At 45.8% G+C, this 19,249-nt stretch overlaps 5 protein-coding genes across 5 annotated transcripts; all 5 read left to right on the forward strand.

Moving 5' to 3' along the window:
- Nucleotides 1-362: 362 nt before the first annotated feature.
- Nucleotides 363-4,334, forward strand: LOC126323886 (Fanconi anemia group D2 protein-like). Its single transcript, XM_049994801.1, has one exon. The coding sequence runs from the start codon at nucleotides 363-365 to the stop codon at nucleotides 4,332-4,334; it is 3,972 nt and encodes a 1,323-aa protein (XP_049850758.1).
- Nucleotides 4,335-4,935: 601 nt separating this feature from the next.
- Nucleotides 4,936-8,055, forward strand: LOC126323901 (zinc finger MIZ domain-containing protein 1-like). The gene is made up of 2 exons (XM_049994816.1): nucleotides 4,936-5,256; nucleotides 5,628-8,055. Exons 1-2 carry the CDS (start codon nucleotides 5,161-5,163, stop codon nucleotides 7,434-7,436), a joined length of 1,905 nt encoding a protein of 634 aa, XP_049850773.1. The 5' UTR covers nucleotides 4,936-5,160; the 3' UTR covers nucleotides 7,437-8,055.
- A 109-nt stretch (nucleotides 8,056-8,164) lies between these two features.
- Nucleotides 8,165-10,848, forward strand: LOC126323910 (uncharacterized). Its single transcript, XM_049994828.1, has 2 exons — nucleotides 8,165-8,460; nucleotides 8,607-10,848. Exons 1-2 carry the CDS (start codon nucleotides 8,417-8,419, stop codon nucleotides 10,207-10,209), a joined length of 1,647 nt encoding a protein of 548 aa, XP_049850785.1. The 5' UTR covers nucleotides 8,165-8,416; the 3' UTR covers nucleotides 10,210-10,848.
- Nucleotides 10,849-11,995: 1,147 nt separating this feature from the next.
- Nucleotides 11,996-12,760, forward strand: LOC126323909 (nudC domain-containing protein 2-like). Its single transcript, XM_049994827.1, has 3 exons — nucleotides 11,996-12,077; nucleotides 12,231-12,443; nucleotides 12,513-12,760. Exons 1-3 carry the CDS (start codon nucleotides 12,056-12,058, stop codon nucleotides 12,758-12,760), a joined length of 483 nt encoding a protein of 160 aa, XP_049850784.1. The 5' UTR covers nucleotides 11,996-12,055.
- A 4,508-nt stretch (nucleotides 12,761-17,268) lies between these two features.
- Nucleotides 17,269-19,233, forward strand: LOC126323912 (uncharacterized). The gene is made up of 2 exons (XM_049994831.1): nucleotides 17,269-17,322; nucleotides 17,440-19,233. The coding sequence occupies exons 1-2, from the start codon at nucleotides 17,302-17,304 to the stop codon at nucleotides 19,192-19,194; spliced, it is 1,776 nt and encodes a 591-aa protein (XP_049850788.1). The 5' UTR covers nucleotides 17,269-17,301; the 3' UTR covers nucleotides 19,195-19,233.
- Nucleotides 19,234-19,249: the final 16 nt, after the last annotated feature.

The raw sequence follows: 19,249 nt of genomic DNA on the forward strand, positions 1-19,249 counted from the left end.
CCGACTCTCGTTCAAAAAGCGGTCCTGTCGATCGCCAGACCATCCTGCCTTCGACGCATTGTGGCGTCTCGAACGACAGCCTCATCAGGATCTTCGCTCAGATTCCAAGCTTGCAGGCGAGTCTTTTTGCTCGCCTACTCTGCAAAATTTTGGAGCACCAAAACGACGACGAGTCGAGTTCAGCGCGCGACTCTCCCCCGCTCGGCCTCACCAAACTCATTTTGGGACAGCTCCGTTGGCTCCCTTGCATCGAAGACCCCATCGCGGTTTCCGAGGCGATCTCCGAATCAATCGTCATGTGCTCTAACGTAGGCGTGCGCCACGACCTGATCACCTGGATCCCGGAAGTCGCCGACGACGCGATGAGCGAGAGCCTGTTCAGTTTGCTTTTCGAGCTAATTAGAGAGCCTTCGAACGATTTGATGCCCGCTCTCTTGGATACGATCTCCAACCTTAACTTCCAAGGTCAACATCTTGCTCAGTTTCACGAGTTGGCAACGGACCTATTAGACCTCGTAGAGGCCGAGCGCGTCCCCGTTGTTATCAAGTTTCTGCTCCACACGGCCCCCGCCGACTCAATGCATCTCTTGGTCCGCAGAATCAGAAAAAACCTCAACGTCGAGTCACTCGTCGCCGAAAACGACCCTTCTCGCATGGAAAATATAACCGTCATCGTTGAATGCTTCAAGGCGGGAATGAGAGTTCGACGCGATTTTGTCCACGCCTTCGTTCACGCCTTCTGCAACTCCACTTCTCCCAGCAACCACTCCGTTCTGGACATCTGGCTGGTACTCATCGCCTGCTCGGTGGAGCCAGAATTGCGCTCCAAACTTGAGCTGACGCTTCGAGAAAAAATATCGTCCCGACACATCGAAACGACACTTTTGGCCCGAAGCGTCGCCAATTACGGTGTGCCCCTCGAAGACTTCGTCTCCATTCTCTCTCGTTGGGTGCACGCGCTCCTTTGCCACGGCTCTGCAGACTCCAGCAGCTTGCTTCAGTCAGCTGCCACTGAATTGGGCCTAGCGTTTTTCCGCGCCTTTTCGGCCGACGCTCACCGCCGCCAATTCCTCCTTCACTTGAGTTCTCTCGCCGGGTCCGAACACCCGGGACAGACCGATGCTGCCCTGTCCGTTCTCTCATCGATCATCGAAAAATTCGACGCGGAAACGCACCCGCATGCGCACTCCATCCTGAGCGGAATCCTAGACCATTTGGATTCGACCAACTTGGCCAGCGGTCAAATTTTCGCCATCTATTCCACCGCCGCGCGGCTCGTCTGCCAGTCTCCCGAGTCCTTCGACGGCCCCCAGATCCTGAACCACCTGAAGGTGCTCCTGCAAAAACAAACGCTCCACCCGGAGCTCAGGTATAGGCTGACCGGCGCAATAGGGTGCGCCGCCTTAACCTCGGTCTTAGGCGCTCAAACAATCCACCCACAACAACTCGGCCCAGCAAACGAGGCATGCGCGTACTTCATAAACGCGGGATTTCAATTGGAACCGCCCGCGGCCTGTTGCCTCTGGGCCGACGCCCTCAGCCAGCAAATACTGGACTCCCTGCACCAGCAAAACCACGCATCCACCTCTTCGCTCCGCCCTCCGGTCGCGCAACTCTTGTTCGAAGAGTCGCGACGGTTCATCACTCTTTATGTCGAAGCGTCGCGAGCCGGTCCGCCCAATTCTACCCTCTGCACTTGGTTCGACATGGAAAGCTTCCTCAGCACGAGCGTCTACAGAGACGCCCTCGACGGTCTCCAAAAAGAGGGGGGCTCCTATCGCGCCGACGACTATTCCGAACTTGAGAGAAAAACTGTTCTGAACTTCCACCCCGACGTCCTTCTATCCTTCGATCGCGCTTCTCAGCTCCAAAAACTATGCTCCATGATGCGCATCTCCTGTCTCTCGGAGCGGATTTGCACAAACCAGCCTGGCCTCCTCCCCCTCCTTTTGTCTCGCCCCTCTCTGTCTCTATTCCCCAAACCGTCCACCTGCACCCCCAAATCCGTACACGCGCACTTCGACGGCATGAGCGCAGAGCGTCGCGACGCCGTCGCCGGCTGTCTGATCTACGCCGCTTCCTGGGTCAGAGAGGCCATCAATCTCCTAACTCTGAACAGCTTTTTTCGTCCACAAAAGTTTTTTTCTAACGTTATAGAACTCGAAAAAAAAGCAGCGCAAATTTACCTGCAAATCTTGGTCCAACTGGAAACGTGGCTAGACCACGTTCTGGAATCAACCGCAGAATACCCCGCTTACCGTTCTGCGTGCCACCCGTTGATCGTACCGGAAAATTCCGCCCTATCCGCTAACTACCTTTCTCCTTCAGCTCCTCTCGCGCAAAAGGAGAAGCGTGCCGGACGCTCTTCCACTTTGTTCTCCAGCAACGCCGCACAAACTGTCGACCTGGATTTCTGTATCGCTCACTACCGCCGCAACTTACTCTGTCCTCCTGTCAAACTTCGACTCCGTCCTTTAGATTGCCATGCACTGCTTCTGCTCTCTTACTCCCAATTTCCAACGCCCGCGCAAATCGACAATCAAGCGTTGTACCTCCTTCTACAGGACCTAGACCATAAACTCAGCCGCCCCCCCGCCGCTCCCCATCAGGCTTCAACCGACCTTTCCCCCCTCCTCCAAACCGGCTCCTCGGCCTCGCTCAAACTACCTATCATGTCGCTCTACGCCCATTTGCAATTTCTTGTCCACCAACTTCGCGTGACTGTCGCCACCACGACCCCTCTTGCCCTCCTCGCCAGAATCGATGACATCGGCGTCCCCCACGCTAGACCAGTTTCTCCGCTGCTCCTAGACGCGTGCATCGAATTGATCCTCCTGATATTCTCTAAAGTCTTCGACCCGTCGCGACTCCGCTCCCCCACGAACCAAACTCCGTCCTTCCTTGCCCTTCATCTCGCCCTATCCATCACAAAAATCGAAAACCCGCAATCCGCCCATCAGGTCCTCGCTAATTGCTTCGACGAACTCAGCGAATTCACCGTACCACCACTCCGCACCTTCTCGTGTAACCTGACGCTCCTAGAACTCCTGAACCATACAACCCATTACTTCTCTTCGCACCCGTCTCTGTTTTTGGATCGCCGCAACCGCCTGTTCGAAATTTCGCAGAGTTTTCTCAAAAAACCCCACACTGAAAAAACCTCTTCCACCCATCAGCTTTCCCCCAAGACCCCCTCCCTCCCTCCTCAAAAGCTGATCCGCCTACTCAATCTGTACATCCAAACATCACCAGACAAGCTGTCCATCATTCATTCCGTCATTGACCACATCAACCACCTCGTCACACCTCTTCCTGGCTTCTCTGCTGATTCGTACCCCACGCTCACCCATCATACTCTGATTCACTACTACCGCGCACTGTCGCGACAACTCGCCGCCCTCATCTCGCATCTGCCCTCGCCGCCCGACGCATCTTCGCACCCAATCGACGTCCTCTCCAAATCCCTCCAACTCTACGCAGATCTTCTCTCTCCGGCGATCCGACTCGAAAAGGACCAGAAGTACCGCATCGTCGCCTTGAAAACCGGCAGAGTCGTCATCGACGCCTTCTACCGGCGCTGGTGCGAACGCCTCTGCTCCGGAGAAACCTTCTCCCCTCACGCGATTCGCGCCCTGGAGGCGTATCAGCGCGCTTCCAGAAAACTCCAAGTAATCTGCGCCATGGTAAAACAGCGCCAAGAGCTCAAATTGGGTCGACTCATTCCACCCATCATGAAAGGAATCGAACAAGTAAACACGAAGGTCAAAGCACTCGAGGGCCAATGCGCTCCAGAACACTCTATAGACCTAAGAATGTGGACGCTCAAAGATCAAGACACCCACCAACGAGGCACCTGCCAAAAACCTTCTTCTTGTGATGACGTTCAAAACGACGACGAAGAACCAACTTTTGAACAAAACTCCGCGTCCACCCACGCACAGGCGGAAAACCTCACTTCAACTCAACCAGCGCCTGATAACCCAAACCCTTCTTCTCTTCATGGTCCCGACGAACCCGCCGGCTCTTTTTTTTTCCAGCCTTCCACCTGCCATCTTCCCACCAACACACATTCGTCTCCTCTTCAAACTTCGCACTCGCCGCCTCCATCTCCAATCAGAAAGCGTCCATTCCCTTTCCCTATCACCAGCGCTTCTAGGCCATTTCGCGCGCTTCGCACCACCTTCGACCTCCAACGCGCTTCAGAGTTTTCCCTTCTTGCACCTGAAACTGCCACCGCGTCTGATCCGATCGAAGATGACAGCGTCGACAAACGGAAAACGGACTCAATGGACTCCCTCCTGGACGAACTTGAAGACTCCCTGACGGAAGAGTAACGCGCAGACGATAAAAAAGTTGCTCTCGGTAACGAACGAAACGAAAACGCCTTCGCCGTCATATTTTTCTTTTGATCCAATCTCTCTGCATTTTTCGAGCGGCTGATTTTTTTTTTCGCGCTCGCCCACTTCAGGAAGGAGAGAAACGCTCAACGCCTTAAACGCTCTCACCCCGCTGTCTGCAGGCCCCGCTCAATAGCTCAGACGCGCCGCATTTCACCGCCCGTGCCCCACCAGCAGACGGCAGACATCACACGCGAAAAGTCCGGTGGTAACGGCCAATTCTCATAGACGCTGGACCAAGCAACCACGCAGATCTCGCGATCCTGCATACTCAACACCAACTTTTGTAATTTTTTTTGTGCCCGCTCGACTTGTCACGCGCACAACGCATAATGCCCTCCCCTCGAGCAGAAATTCGTCTGAAGACGCGCCGAAGCCAACCGTGGCAGAGCACGAATGCACGAACGCATTTTCAGCCGTTATCAAATGGGCGAACTAGGCGCTCGTCAATTCAACCGCGAAAACGGCCAGATAGACCGCAAATCTAGAACGGTGCACACACACTTAATACACAGACACCAAGGTGGTTCTGGTGCAACGATAGTTTTTTTTTTAATAATAGAGAATTGAATAGGACTTTTCGTACCAAATTTTTTTGCGTTTAGTCTCCAATAATCTACTCGCCGGTTCGGATGCTACGAATTGTTAGACGAATACCATGACTGCTGGTCCGACGCGTGGATGAAACAGGAAAAAATTCGTATACCCGCGAACAGCCATCAGAAGAAAAAAATAAATCTCTCTCCTCAAGCGAGCGCGTATTATGGAAGTTAACGAAGACCTGGTTCATCACCCCCCAGCTAATCGGTCCCAAGCATTAGATCCGTGCATGATTATTATATGCACAGTTTCCCTGAAAGTACGTACTGGTGTTAGATTTCATAAATATATAGAGAGATTTGGCACGTTCTAGTCTCGACCAGGGACGAGCGCCCTTGAGCCCCGCTGAGCTGGATGGGGTGTGCGCGAAGAAGCGACGTCTGCTTTATAAGGGAGGATGCGTATATCATTCGAAAAAACTTTTGAGAAGGATTAAAATGTAAATGTATATGTGTATGTGCCAAGGGATCTGGAGAAAAAAGCGTTGGTGTTAGGGCATAATCGTGCCACCCTGTTGCCTTCTCTGGGTGTACAACTATTCCATGAGTCCGGTTTTTGAATTTGCGAAGAGTCGCATTAGAAAAGCATGTTTTTGTGCGCACCGATTGGTAGTTCTAAAAAATTTTTTAGTCTCATCTTGAAAAATTGCAATGTCACAAACTCCGGAGCATTTTGGAGACACTGCAAATTCAAGGGTACAAGTCTAAACTTAAGTCAGTCAAGATATCTGCAATCATTGGGTGGCTCCTCGAAAGCGTGAGCATATGGAACGAACAAGTTTTTATCTCAAAGTTTTCGGATGATCATGCAAGTCTTTCAGTCTGGGTGGAACAGTATCGAAATATTGCTAAAGTGCTTTCCTACATTGAAATGAATTCCCTCGAAGGCAATTCTTCTCCAAAAAACCAAACCAATATTCATTCTTCCCATCCTTCAGAAAATGCCAATAATTCCTCGCCCGACGAGGAACATTGCGCGCCAAGTCCAAAACGCTCTTCTTTAGCGTTAATTCCGCCTCAGCAGAACTCAGATGAACAGCCGGCACCATCTCACCAAAACCTTCCCTCGAATCAAGAAGGCGCCACCGACTCGTCTCGACACTCCGTCGAACCAACTATCCAATCTGACAATACAAACTCTTCTTCTGATAGTGCAAACTTGTCAACCACTTCCAATCTACCTGACCATACTGTCTCTCCTCCCCAGTCTCCAACTTCGCAAACTTCGAACCCCACTTCCCAACCATCGTTTCCGCCATCAGATCCGTCTCCTACTTCTTCGTCTCACCCTTCTACAAACACGAATCAAGCCACCTCTAACCCAGCTATCCAACCTCATGCCAACCAACCAACCAACAAGTACTCTCCTTCCCATTCAGCTTCCTCCTTCTTCTCTTTGACAACTCCTACATCTCCTTCTCTTCGCTTCTCTCCTGACCCCAGTTTCCTTCCCTGCATGCACTCGCATTGCTCATTCTCCTCTCTATACCCCTTCGCTAATCACTCCATCCCCTCCAGACCGCCTCCCGCCTTCCTTTCCGGCCTCGCCAAAACCACCGTCCGCTACGACGTTTTAGATGACCCCTTCTTCTCCATTCCAAAGCACTACCCCTTCCCTATTGCCGCCGCCTTTTTTGGCACCTCGCTTCAAACCAACGTTAAAGTCTCCAAGTCGTTCAATCTTCCAAACGTCCCGTATGACGTCATCGTTCGCTGCTTCCCCCTCCAACTTAAATCCAAATCCAACTCTCAAAACGCCATCTCAAAACACGCCTGGCCAGAAAATTGCTCCCTATACATAAACGGTACATTTTTCGATATCTCGAAACTGAAAAAGACGCACAATAAATCCCTAGACAGCTACGCAAATGTCTCTTCTTTCTGCACTCGCGGAAGACTCAACAGACTCCTTTTCTGCGCGTCCGTCTCGGCGTCACACATCATCCTCGTCCAACTCGTCTATCGCAACTCCGTCTCCCTCCTCTCTAAAAACATCCAACTTAACCATTCCCTGGTAAAAGTCTATTTCTTAGAATGCGTCAAAGCTTCCTTCATCAAAGACCAAGAAGACGGACTGACCGAACTCTACAAAAAACTGTCCCTTGTTGATCCGCTTTCCTACACGCGCATACAAATACCCACCAAATCTGTCGAGTGTACGCATATTCAGTGCTTCGACCTCGACAACTATCTGCGCCTCAATGAACGCACCCGCAGTTGGCTATGTCCAATCTGCTCTGTATATTCACCGTACGAAAACCTGCTCATCGACACCTACTTCCAAGACATACTCCAGTCTGAACTAGGCGACGACGACCAAGTTCACATCTATCCTGACGGCACTTGGAAAAAATGTTCAGACTCCCCCTCGTCAAATGAACTACCAAAAGAACCCGTCGTATTCATCATCGACAGTGACGAAGAACCGCAGCTGATATGACCCTATTCCACTCAACAAAACACTTGCCAAACATTCTCTTGTGCGCGCTTCTTTGGATATCGTTCAACCACAAAATTCCAATTTGACCGTTAAATATATGTCTCCACTCTCTGTGCCATGAACGGCGGGTTCGAGGTGGACTTGCGCCCGAGGCAAGTTCGTGCCCGTTCCAATCACCCTAGTTCATAGTGCGCACTACCAACACATCCGGGAAATCTGTCGAATAAAGCATGGCGCGCCAGGTCACTAAACGCTCTCGGCTAATAGACCCCGTTGACAGCGCTTTCTCTATCACGGCCCTCTTTCGACAACGCCAACGTCGCGCCTCCCAGCCCTCTGTCGGCGCTCTAGCACCCCCTGTCCCTTTCATATGAAACGCTTGCCAAAGAATCAACTGCAAAAGCGTCACGTAGCTTATACTCTGCTGCTGCTGCACCTGAATTAGCTCAGCGAAAATACTCCGAACGAGCTGTCGACTTTTCAGACTCATTTTTACCAAGCCTTAGAATTCATGCAAATCTGCGCATTCGTTTACAACACTTAAGATCTCTGCAAAAAGACCGCACTCCATACGTTCACTAAGTGCTAAGTTGTACGACCAAATGAAATTTTGATCGAAGTGTCTTTCATTTTTTTTGGAGCTGCTGTCATCTCCGTCTTTTTGAGCCTTCTGGGCTCTTACTTTTTTCGTAAATTTTTCAAATTTTTTTTAAATCCTTTTCAGAGCCATTCATTTGTCGGTTTTCCACCGCATAAAAAAAAACGTCGGTCATCCAATCAATTGGCATTTTTTCGTATCTGAACTTGCATGCTCTCGAACCAGTGTTTTAAATTAACTGCTAGACCGAAGATTTGAAACATTCGTATCTTTGAAATTGCAGAGCTTTGCTCTCTCTTCCTCGACTAGCTTCCTGTTTTCTGTGTTGAACGCTTATTTTCCTGTGGAGTGGAAGGGCAATTTTCGCGTAACGTTTCGATCCATGTCCTTCACTTACTACAGAAAATACGACACGCCGAAATATGGGTATGTCTGGCAGTTGCCTTCGGCGGGCAGATTGTTTTTTTGTTGTTGAGTTTGGTAAGCCTTTTGCGAGACGCGTGCTTCATATCGAAATTTCGATAGACGGCTCGATTGTCGCTTTCTCTTTTCGATACTGATTTTTTTATAAGAGTTGCCGAGCAGGCTGATTCTGGACTGGCTCTGAACCCGGCCAAAGAGGGCGCAAACCAGAGGGATATCACCAAAAGTGTGGTCAAGCGAAAGCGGCGCGCGAAGGAGGAGAAGCTGGACCTTTGTTTTGAATTTACGCCGACTCACCCTGGTGAGAGGAGAGCAGAAGTGGGCGAAACTGCGATGCGTTTGGGAGACGAAGGCGGCGCCAGAAACAACAGTAATTTGCCTCTCATGAAAAGGGCGTCATCAAAGTTCGAGCACATGGCGACACAGACTCGAAAGCCTACTCAAGGTGAGTTCGTTAAGGAAAATTACGTCGCTCGCGAGAAGAGTTTGCTAGATAAAAATTTTCAAATGTTGGAAGCAAACAACGCAAAGGGGCAAGAAGCAGAGGGGGAAAAAGAGCGCGATATTTCATCCGGACATAACTTGCAAGATTTTTCACATTATCCACCATCTATTGGCGGCGGCAAAAAAAAGGCCGTCGACAGTCTCGATAAAAGTATGGATGTGAAAAAAAGGAAGTTGTCGTCTGCTATTGTACCTGGTGAAGACAGCGATTTGAACACCAGAAAAGTCCACCCTTGCAAAAATCTAGAAACTAGCGGCGATAAGAGACTGTCCAAAAACCACCGCGCGGAGAGCGGACAACCGAAACAATTACTTTCTCCTGCCAGGATATTTTTACCTGATAGCAGGGTATCATATCAAGGCTCTTCGAATTATGATTTAATAAAAAATGACAGGACCTCTCCGATGTTACGAGATCCATCGCCTACGACAGATGATAGGAGACCTTCAAGAAAGCACGGCACCTCAAAAATTGACGGCGTGTATGATAAGAAAGCCAAATCTGGGAATCACGTCGAGTCTTCCGATCTCGTCAAGACGAACAAACTCGACCGCCAACGCAATAATATTCACCACACCGAAAAGAGAAAATTGGTTCGTCTAGAAGACCTATCCATGTCATACTGGGATTTCGTGTATTCACACCGTTGCGAGAGGATCATTTTGTCCCTATCCTCTAAGAAACCTGAATGGGATCCCAGCTACTCGTTAACGCTCCAGTCCGTGTATGACAAGTTCATCTGTCGAGTTCGCAAGGAATTCTATCCTCCCCCTGTTGTCGAAGCTAACCCAGAAAACGAACAATTGATGCAGGTAAAGGAAAAATACCTCCGAATCTTGAAACTACTCGAACATGAAAAGGCTGAACTAGAGCGGTCCAATGCTAAATTGGAGGAACTCGTCAATAAATCTTACAGCAGTCACCCTAAGGCCCTAAGCGATGCCGCCGAAGGTGACAATAAGAGCCAATGCGCTAAGGTAACCAAAACCCATCCAGACCTCGAGATTCTTCTTAGCGATCAAGAAAGAATCTTGTTGACCACCAAACCGGATGTCGGCCAAATCGATCTCTCAGCATTTGTCGGAATACAGACTAAGATCGACGCAGTTGAGCTCTGGTCAAAGCAAATCGGCATGATAAACAATAGCTTTGAACTCAAGACTTCGTCTATATCTTCTATTATGAGAAAATACAAAATTCCAGACTCTCCGAGCAGTCTCCTGAGAGCCTTTAGTCTGAACTATTGACGGGGGAAAAAATGCAAAGAGGACGGGCTCTCTCATTACTCTCGACAAGAGTACACGTGTGTGCCTTGACGGATCAAAGACTACGCCCTTCCTCTCCTCTTTGTATGTGTATCATAAGTTGGTCTAGAGCCATACACCAAATAAATGGTTTTGCACATGTATATACGACCAACTGGTTTTTTTTTGCTACGACTCTAAGACAGTACTGTAAGGCAGATAGCAACACCTCTGTTTTGACATATTCTTCTGAAACCTTGTCAACAGTATCAATTCAGCAAAAATTCGACGTGGGCGCTCCTGGGTCGTCGTCTGCTCATCTTCGTAGTACGAAAAAAGAAAAGCACGAACAAAGTTCTCTCTCCATTCAGCGCAGAGGATTCTGCGTCAAGTCCATGAGAACGTTTAGTACGTGACGCACGGTGGCGAGACCAACGCAGCTTTCCTCGAGAGGAGCTGGAGCATGGCGCAGAGCATCTCGCCGCTCCTCCTGTTCGAAAAAGACAAAACATATTATCATATCACTACCTCTGCCCAAGTAAATGGCTTTTACAATTTCGAAGCATAGAACAAAAAGCCTATAAATACACGTGCATTTATTGTACGTTGACAAACAAAAAATGTATATTGCTTTCTCTTTCGCAGACCGAAACGTCCCCTATCTTTTTCGAGATCTTATTGGTCAACGTCTAATACTATGGCGATCATGTACACGCTAATAGTCAATACAGCTGGTCAAATTAGATTCGGTCACTACTACGACCACAAACTAAAAGAAGGAAAAACGGCATTAGAGACAGAGGTCGTTCGCAAATGCTTGAATAGAACCAACAATGAGGTACTCGACAATATGCTAAACCTTTCAAAGTGAGCTCCCTCTATTTACATCACACACCCTCTATGTAAAACAAAAATGCCTAAAAATGCTTCTAATTGCTTTACTTGGCTTACTGCAGCAAAAGTTTGCTCTATAGCCTTGCTCGCGCAGCGTTGAGTGTATTTGAAAATCACGTATTGCTTGTGCACTTTTTCCTCAATTAACCAGAATTGTACACAGTGTTCTTTTTTCGAACACTTGAACCAGAAAATTGTGTATAAATGCCATCATTCTCTTTATTTTATTGTTGGAATCGACGAAGAAGAGAACGAAGCATCTATCCTTGAACTTGTCCAGCTAATCATCGAAATCCTTGACAAATATTTTCAAAGTGTTTGTGAACTAGACATTATGTTCAACCTAGACAAAGTCTATTCAATTATTGATGAAATTATTGCGAACGGATGCATCATGGAAACCAGTCAAAACAACGTCTTATATCCATTGCAGTTGCTGAATAAAGAGGTAAGCAAAACTCGAACGAGTTAGCATTTTTAAATACATGCTGTCGTCCTGCAGGCTTGCTCTTTAAGCGCTTGTGCGTTTTTTGACACATTTGCTAGTTATGTCTTTCAAAATGTCAGACATACACATACTTTTCAGTGGTTTAAAGGATTAAAGCATGTGCTATTTTTCGTCTCAAAAATTATTTGGCAGAAGGAACCATAATGTGTCAGGGCGTCTACCTTCAACAGCCATCTTACTCTCTTTGCTTTGCCCCTTTGTGAAGTTTGTTTTAAGCTAAGAAACTCCAATTGAATTGCAGTACTTTTAGACACTCAAAAATACGGCTCAGAATATGCCGAGTACACTTATGACTGCCATGTTGTCGCCTCACTTTTTTAACAAAAGCTGGCCGTTCTTAACCCGCGAAACAAACGAGACCGAACGTTGCTTCTTGGGAATGTCAGAATTTTACGAATTTCGAATGTCTATAATACGCAAAAATTTCAGTTCTAATCTTAATTTGAAATGTTTTGGGAATCAAAGTCAGGTTCGTCTCTAAATTGTTTGTATAAGTCGACATTGAAACAACTGATCAGGCGCTAATTTCATTCATAATCTTATCATCTGGGCAATTTCTTGTTTTTGTTTTATTTTTATTTAACGTTCAAACGCGTGCCTTGTACTATAAAATTTGGTATAGCAAAAATCGAAGCATGCACGCCTAAATACACATGGTCACAAACGATTCATGACGTGACCATAAATCTCCAGGTTCCCGAAGGGACTTCTGGCAAAGATGTCGAATGGTCATGTAGGCCAGACTATTTACATGTCGGGATCAAGGGCCAGCCTTATTTGATGCAAGGCGAGACAGCCGGTATTGTAAAGCCTTCAGAATCCGTTTGGACGCTCGGTATGTTTTTTTACTTATTTCATATACACAAAAGATACTAATGTTTTCCTTTAAAACACGCTCCACCAGAGGATAAAAAACACCTCTGTATTCAGCTTCAGAAAGCCAAAGCTCACGATTCCTGGTCTTCTGTAATTAAGAACGAATATGTGCTCGATCCACTTACGAAAGAAAAAATGGATAAAAACATGATGCTCGAGAAATTTCAATATCAATATCCAGGATTTGACTTCAGCAAAGCAGAAATGACAGGAAAGATTCCAGATGATCCCGCCAACTACCTTCATCCAAACAGCTTTGAGGATATACAGTATTAACAAAAAGTTTCACATAACACTTTAAGGCTAGAACGAGAGAGCCTAATGAGACTTGTTGAAAGCAAGACGACTTTTTTCGGCACCATTTTGAGGCGGTTACGCATAAAGATACCGAAAAAAGTGCGTTGTATGGCCTCTTGAAATTTCAGGTTTCTCACCTGGTATTTAAAGACTGCAGATCAGTCTAAAATTTTAAATTCGATTTGGTTGTGTTTTATAAAATATGAATCATTAGTGCAAAAATAATAGTTGTATATGAGCAGTAAAGCTGCATTACTTTGGCCTCTTTTTAGTACATGTCCTTTCCATATCCTAATAAATGAATACTCTGACGGATTACTTGGTGTGTGGGGGGCCTTCTTCATAGAAGCCGTACAATATGCATAAAGTTAGAACCTTGTGTTGTAAGCATCTTTTTTTGTTCCAGGACATAACGAAATTGTAGTTCTATTACTCAATGCACACACGCGAGACAGATGTAAACCGGCGTGAATGGCATACACTAGTTGCAAAGATATATTATTTTGTTCAATATAACGAGGCCAGCCTAAGGTTTGGACGCCTTATTATAAAAAACAAACTCGCCGTACTTGGTAGATGAAGATCTGATACAATAGACTTAATTGGTGCGACAACAGATATTCACATGAATATGTAAATTGAATTGTTTTTTTGAAAAAAATTTCTGTTGTCGTAATGAACAAACGGATCCCTTTTCACGTATGTATGAAGATATTATAGTCGATAACGTGAATGACGGACAGCCCTGTACGGGGGTTGATGCTCGTGTCATTGAGTTGAAGAAACAATACCATTTCTGTATTTTTCATATACTTTCTTGGTTCGTATGCAGTACTTATAGAGTGATTTGAACGTATGTACGCACGCGTTTGGGGAAGTTGTCTCGGATGAAGTTTGGAGCTAGGGCGATGTTACTATATGTAATGACGGTATAGACTGTTTTAATACTACCAGTTTAACTTGTGGCATTTTTGAAATCTAAGGTACTCTTGGATCATTTCTTTAGAAACAGACGGGGCTGTATTGGAAAGTACGTTTAGTATCAGTTCTTTTGACACATTGGTTTTTAGATTTGATGGCAGATTGTCTAAAGATTTTTCTGTTTTGGACTTCATGGCCGCTTTCCGTTTAGACGTCATAATTAAGCTTTTTAGATCTGCACCGGTGAAACCTTCTGTTTTTTCGACTAAAGTTTGTATAAATTGTTCCGAACAGCAGTCAGAACTTAGCATTTGGTCTTCTACCTCTTTTTTTATGAATAAATTCAAAATTTCCGCTCTTGCTTCTGCATCAGGCGGAGGTATGTACAGGTGTTTATCAAGTCTTCCTGGCCTCAGAAGGCTTGAGTCAAGCCAGTCTGGATGGTTGGTCGCGGCGATGAATAAAACGTCCTGTTTGCTCTTCAAAACGCCATCTAGTTCCATCAGCAATAACGAAGTCATGGATCGTGAGTAGGCGCTATCACAGCTGCTCTTCGATCTGAAGATTGCTTGAATCTCATCAATAAAGATAATGCAGGGAGAGGCCTGACGAGCTCTGTTGAACAAATCGATGATCGCCCTTTCAGATTCGCCTAAATAAGGCTTTTGTAGTTCTTGAATGGATGCTGAAATAAAATTTATTTTTGATTCGATAGCCAAGTTTCTGACCAAAGAAGTCTTACCAGTACCTGGGGGACCATAGAGCAAGATACCACGTGGAGAAGAAACGTCTAGGCGAGCGAAGGCTTGCGGATACATATGAATCCACATAATCGATTGAGTGAGTTGAAATAGCTGCTTGCTCAGTCCGCCTAGAAGACTCACTACGGCTGGGTCTGGTATAGAAAGAAGGTAGGGGTCTACGGGTTTAGGTCTGATATTTTTTGCCTGAGTTAGCTTTTCTTCTAAGAAATTTGAGTGAATTTCGTCGCTTGGTTGGTTCTTGAAGTGCTGAATAGTTGCAGTAACTGCGCCTCGGAATAGTAATTCCAGGTCCGAGAAGGATAATCCATGGCACCTCTCAATAAATTGGGATAACTTTTCTCTGCTTATCTGAGATGATGCACCTTGATATCCTTGTACCAAGCTTTCTAAGTAAGCCGATTGCTCCTGACTGGAAAGAGGTGGAAGTTCTAGCTCTTTTTCAAATGTCTTTCGAATGTCTTTGTCGAGTGACGAAATGTTTGAGCTCGTCGCTATCACTACAACGAGCGTATCGTCCATCCTGTCGTCTTCTACATCCCACCATTCGTTATCATAGCCTCCCTCTATCACCGCATTTCTCCCAATAAGCTTCTGCATACCAAGAATGAACTGGGCTTTGATTTGATCCAGATACTTTGAAAATGCCCATTCTTCATTACTGAACAACATGTCAATGTCGTCAAAGAACAAAATTTTTTTGTGCAAATAGACGTTTTCCACGTGTTGGTCTGAATAGCCCCTATCTTGTAACGCCTCACCAAACAGCGTCGACATAGTGCTATCACCTGCTGAGAAACCTATTTTGTCCAACGTGACATGTACGAGTTGCCAATTTTGCTGAATGGCGAGTTTCTTTACCAAGTAACTCTTCCCCGTGCCAGGAGGGCTGTGGAGAAGAATGCTTCGTGGGGCCAGCAAGAGGCGCTCTCGATGGCACCTTTCAATCAATGCTAGGAGCCTTTGCAAAACCTGAGTCGCGGAGGCGTTTCGGAGGGATGATGTCTGAAGATTTTTCTGAATCAGCTGAGTCTGATGATCAGGATACGAAGATTCCACCGAGATATTTGTCTTGTCAGACACGTATCCGTAGCAATGTGTAGCCGAGCTGTCTTTTTTTGAAGGTTCATTGCCGTCATTTACCTCGGCTGAGCACTCCATTCTAAGAGCAATTCGGTCCCCATTTGCGTCTCTCAGAATCAATTTTGCCCGGTTTTTGAATGCAACTCCGAGCAGCTGGATACGGATATAGGCAACTGATGGGAGGTGTTTCCGGTTCAGGTTTGAATCCTCATCTTGGGTGATGATGATTCGCTTCCATGGCCTCAAATTCGAGGGATTGACTGCAACAACATCTATTTCAGACTGGAATTTATGTTGTGTTTTTTCTAGGCGAAATAACTCAGACAACTCTGTAGACACGAAAATGTTGATACGCAATAGCGGGTTTGTCAATTCAGCACATGAATAATAAACCGACACTTTCTGCAAGGCGGCCAGTTCCTTACCTTCCCGGACATGCAGTAAGTATGCCACTGTAAAAGCACAAGTGTTAAAAGCATATCCAGAAGAAAGAGGGAAAAAAAAGAGAGGCATACCTGACTTTTGTGGCCCTATACTGATGTACAGGGGGCTCTTTGAATGGTATTTCTTAGCTGCCTGCGTCCCGAAGGTAGGATCCAAAATCGAATAAATATGATCATAAATTTTCTGCGATGTGCATAAGTAGTAGTAAGGCGGGCGTTCATTCAATTTTGTGGCCTCTAAATATCGTCTATTATCGGTAATGTCTAGATGAAGAGGCCTTATTGACTGCATGGTGGGGTGTATGCACAAAAGTCTTTTTCTAGGTGTTGCCAATATGGCTTAACATGCATTCCGAAATAATTCCTTGATCAGCAAAAAAAAAATAAATTACAAAAACTCAGTACGAACGTGTGATCCGAGCTTTGCCATCGATCATCAATGTGTACTTTGTGCCGTAACAAAAAAAGTCAGCTCAGCTTTTGCTCCTCATACGCGTTTTCCGAATTTTTGGTTTCTACTGCTGTCAACTCTATTATCATCTTTGCACCGCCGCTATTGCATGCAGATGTGCTTGAAATAAGTGAGCGTTGAAAATGTGGTATAACAGGCTACTCCGAGTAGGTGCAGAAATGGAATGAAAACGTCAAACACCTAAGAATTCAGCAAATGGTTGTAAAAAAAATTTGTTCAGTACTTGAAATGTTTTTTCTCAATACGCGCGCATTTGTAACTCCAATAACTGAAAGCACCCTTTTCTTCTCTTCTCCTCACTGTTAAGTGTCGTGCGAATTTTTTGGTACTGAGCGATTAATATACCCTACTCTTTACCGTTTATCGCATGAAGAACATCCGCCTTGCCCAACTTACGACATAGCTCCGCGTATACATTTCAGCAGACTCAAGTTTAATCAATGAGTTGAACTGATAAGCATTCGGTTTTCAGATGTTACAACTTACTCAGACTCTTCGACACTAGGACGCATGTCTTTCACTTTGTCAACATTGTTCGGATATCTGCAGTATCACACACTTTTAACATCGCTACTGCAGGCTCTTTATAACGCCTATCGCATTTTGATGGGTTCGCGACATATTCGAAAAGGACTCAATTGCTGCTCTTCTCTACACAAAAATTCAGCTATATGAATTAGATATATTTCTACCATTTTCTTGCAGAGGTGTATATAATCCCTCTTTACGGATTCTTGTGTCCTTTCGGCTAATCAGAAAAAAAATGGGTTTTATTGGCTTCTATCATAACCTTTTTCAATTAATACGCCCCTCAGGTCATCGCAATTAAGATGTCGGTCTATGCGCAATAGTGTCTATAAAGTATGTACGTCTAGATCTTATATTTTCGAATCATTGCCAGTCCTTATAGCATCACGTCTATATCTCTTTTCTCACGTTTCGTGCTCGATTTAATCGCCTTATACACAACCTTTTTAGTGTTTACATAAGTATCGTTCTCGTTCTACTATGCTTCCTATTTTAGTCAAACGTTCTCATCGTGCCCCTTCTGAAGAAACGCCTTGTGTCCCGTCTTGTGTATCTACGTCAGATTCAACTAGATCCCCTGCACCCCTTGAATTGTATGAAGACCATCCTCAAAAAAAAAAAAAATTGTGTGATTCTGTACAAAATGAACAAGGCTCTTGTCTTGATGAACATGAATTCCCAATATCCCCTATGCAGCCTGAATGGACTCAACAATCTGATCACGAGCAACAAGAAGGGGATAATAGCAGTGTATCTAATCACGGTGATCCAGTAAATATTGATACACCTTCAAATTCTGTTTCATCCTTCACTGCTATTGATTCTCGTCAGCTACGCCCGGTCCAATCAAGCTTTCTTCGCCGTCCGTTAAACAATTCCTCTGGAACTTTTTCGGTTCAACCAAGCATTCCTTCTTCGAAATTGTTTTCTCCCACAGTTTCTTCTTCCACATGCAGACCAACTTCTACAACATCGCCTCCTAGTCTTACCAATACTGCACAAAGCAATGAGCATTCGAGCTGTCGAGCTGATCGTGCCAATTCAAGGCCTTCGTTGGTTAATCGCCCCCCTTCATCTTCTCCCACCATACACGATCTGATAAAAAATAATCTGGTCGGTCGTTCTACTAAAGCCGCTGAGTCTCGGCAAAGAAAGAAATACGAACGTTCTCGTCTTGAAACTCCTTCTACACCTTCTTCTCACCTTCCTCCTGTCACATCTACTTCAAGAAGAACATTTTCCCAAGTTCCATCCACAACTTCAAGAAACCTCATTTCATTCGATACAACTACACCTTGTAATGTTCCCTTCATATCTTCAGACTCTGGTGATAATCAGCTGTCATCTTCAGTGGATACTTGTCAAAATTTTAATACTCTAACTTCTGTACTACCTGATTCTAATTCTGCTATAGCAGGTAACACCTCTACCTATTCATCTTCCTTATACTCTCAACGGACTTCTGCCGAGCCGTCTGGTAGTAGCTCCTTTCAAGATAACAATTCGACTCACATGTACAGTACTTTTTCTCATTCATCTTCCGCCATCTTTCCGGCGGAATCTCAGCTGCATGAAAACGGTAGCATTCTACATCACTCTACTGCATCTAGTACTCTGCGAGGGACTAGCACGGGTGAAAGTTTATCGACTCGACTCTCTCCCGCAAGTTCAGGCCGTTTTACACCCATGAATAGCCCTTCTGAAAGCAGCACTGACTTAGCACCTTCAACTGGCTCTCATTATTTCACGCCTCGTGTACAGATTGTCGATGGGAAGATAGTAGTAGACCAAGACAGTCTGACAATACCGCAGCTAGAGCAAAATACGGTCGAAAGAGTCGAAGTTCATCAGCAACGCACTCATATTACCTCCGCGACGTATCAGCGTCGTGCAAAATCCGAGCGGTGGACGCCAGCTGAAATCGAGCGTTTTTATACGGCTATTCGAATGTGCGGTACTGATTTTTCGATGATTGAATTATTTTTTCCCAATCGATCGCGGAGACACGTTCGTAATCGGTACAAACGCGAAGAAAAAGAGCATCCCGAAAGGATCATTATGGCACTAAAAAACTCGCTGCCTCTTAATGTTCAAGAACTCAAAAAAATGGCTGGGTGGAACGGGAAGTTACCTTCCGGGTCTCCTGCTCAGGGGGGATCGGAAACAGTACCTACAAACTCTAACCCTGAAAGCGGTCAGCTCTGATGACAGAAGCTAATTAAAAGGCTGAACTTTTTTTGAGAATAATTTTCTTATCAGA

Source organism: Schistocerca gregaria, unplaced genomic scaffold, assembly GCF_023897955.1.
Source record: "Schistocerca gregaria isolate iqSchGreg1 unplaced genomic scaffold, iqSchGreg1.2 ptg000875l, whole genome shotgun sequence".
NCBI classification, from domain to species: Eukaryota; Metazoa; Arthropoda; class Insecta; order Orthoptera; family Acrididae; genus Schistocerca; species Schistocerca gregaria.

Coding starts and splice junctions, on each gene's coding strand:
- LOC126323886 (XM_049994801.1), top strand. CDS start 363: ATGAGCGAGAGCCTGTTCAGTTTGCTTTTCGAGCTAATTAGAGAGCCT.
- LOC126323910 (XM_049994828.1), top strand. CDS start 8,417: ATGTCCTTCACTTACTACAGAAAATACGACACGCCGAAATATGG. Junction 8,461..8,606: donor TACGACACGCCGAAATATGG/GTATGTCTGGCA, acceptor TTTTTTTATAAG/AGTTGCCGAGCAGGCTGATT.
- LOC126323909 (XM_049994827.1), top strand. CDS start 12,056: ATGTTTTGGGAATCAAAGTCAG. Junction 12,078..12,230: donor GTTTTGGGAATCAAAGTCAG/GTTCGTCTCTAA, acceptor AATTTGGTATAG/CAAAAATCGAAGCATGCACG. Junction 12,444..12,512: donor AGAATCCGTTTGGACGCTCG/GTATGTTTTTTT, acceptor ACGCTCCACCAG/AGGATAAAAAACACCTCTGT.
- LOC126323912 (XM_049994831.1), top strand. CDS start 17,302: ATGCGCAATAGTGTCTATAAA. Junction 17,323..17,439: donor TGCGCAATAGTGTCTATAAA/GTATGTACGTCT, acceptor CAACCTTTTTAG/TGTTTACATAAGTATCGTTC.
- LOC126323901 (XM_049994816.1), top strand. CDS start 5,161: ATGGAAGTTAACGAAGACCTGGTTCATCACCCCCCAGCTAATCGGTCC. Junction 5,257..5,627: donor TATGCACAGTTTCCCTGAAA/GTACGTACTGGT, acceptor AAAATTTTTTAG/TCTCATCTTGAAAAATTGCA.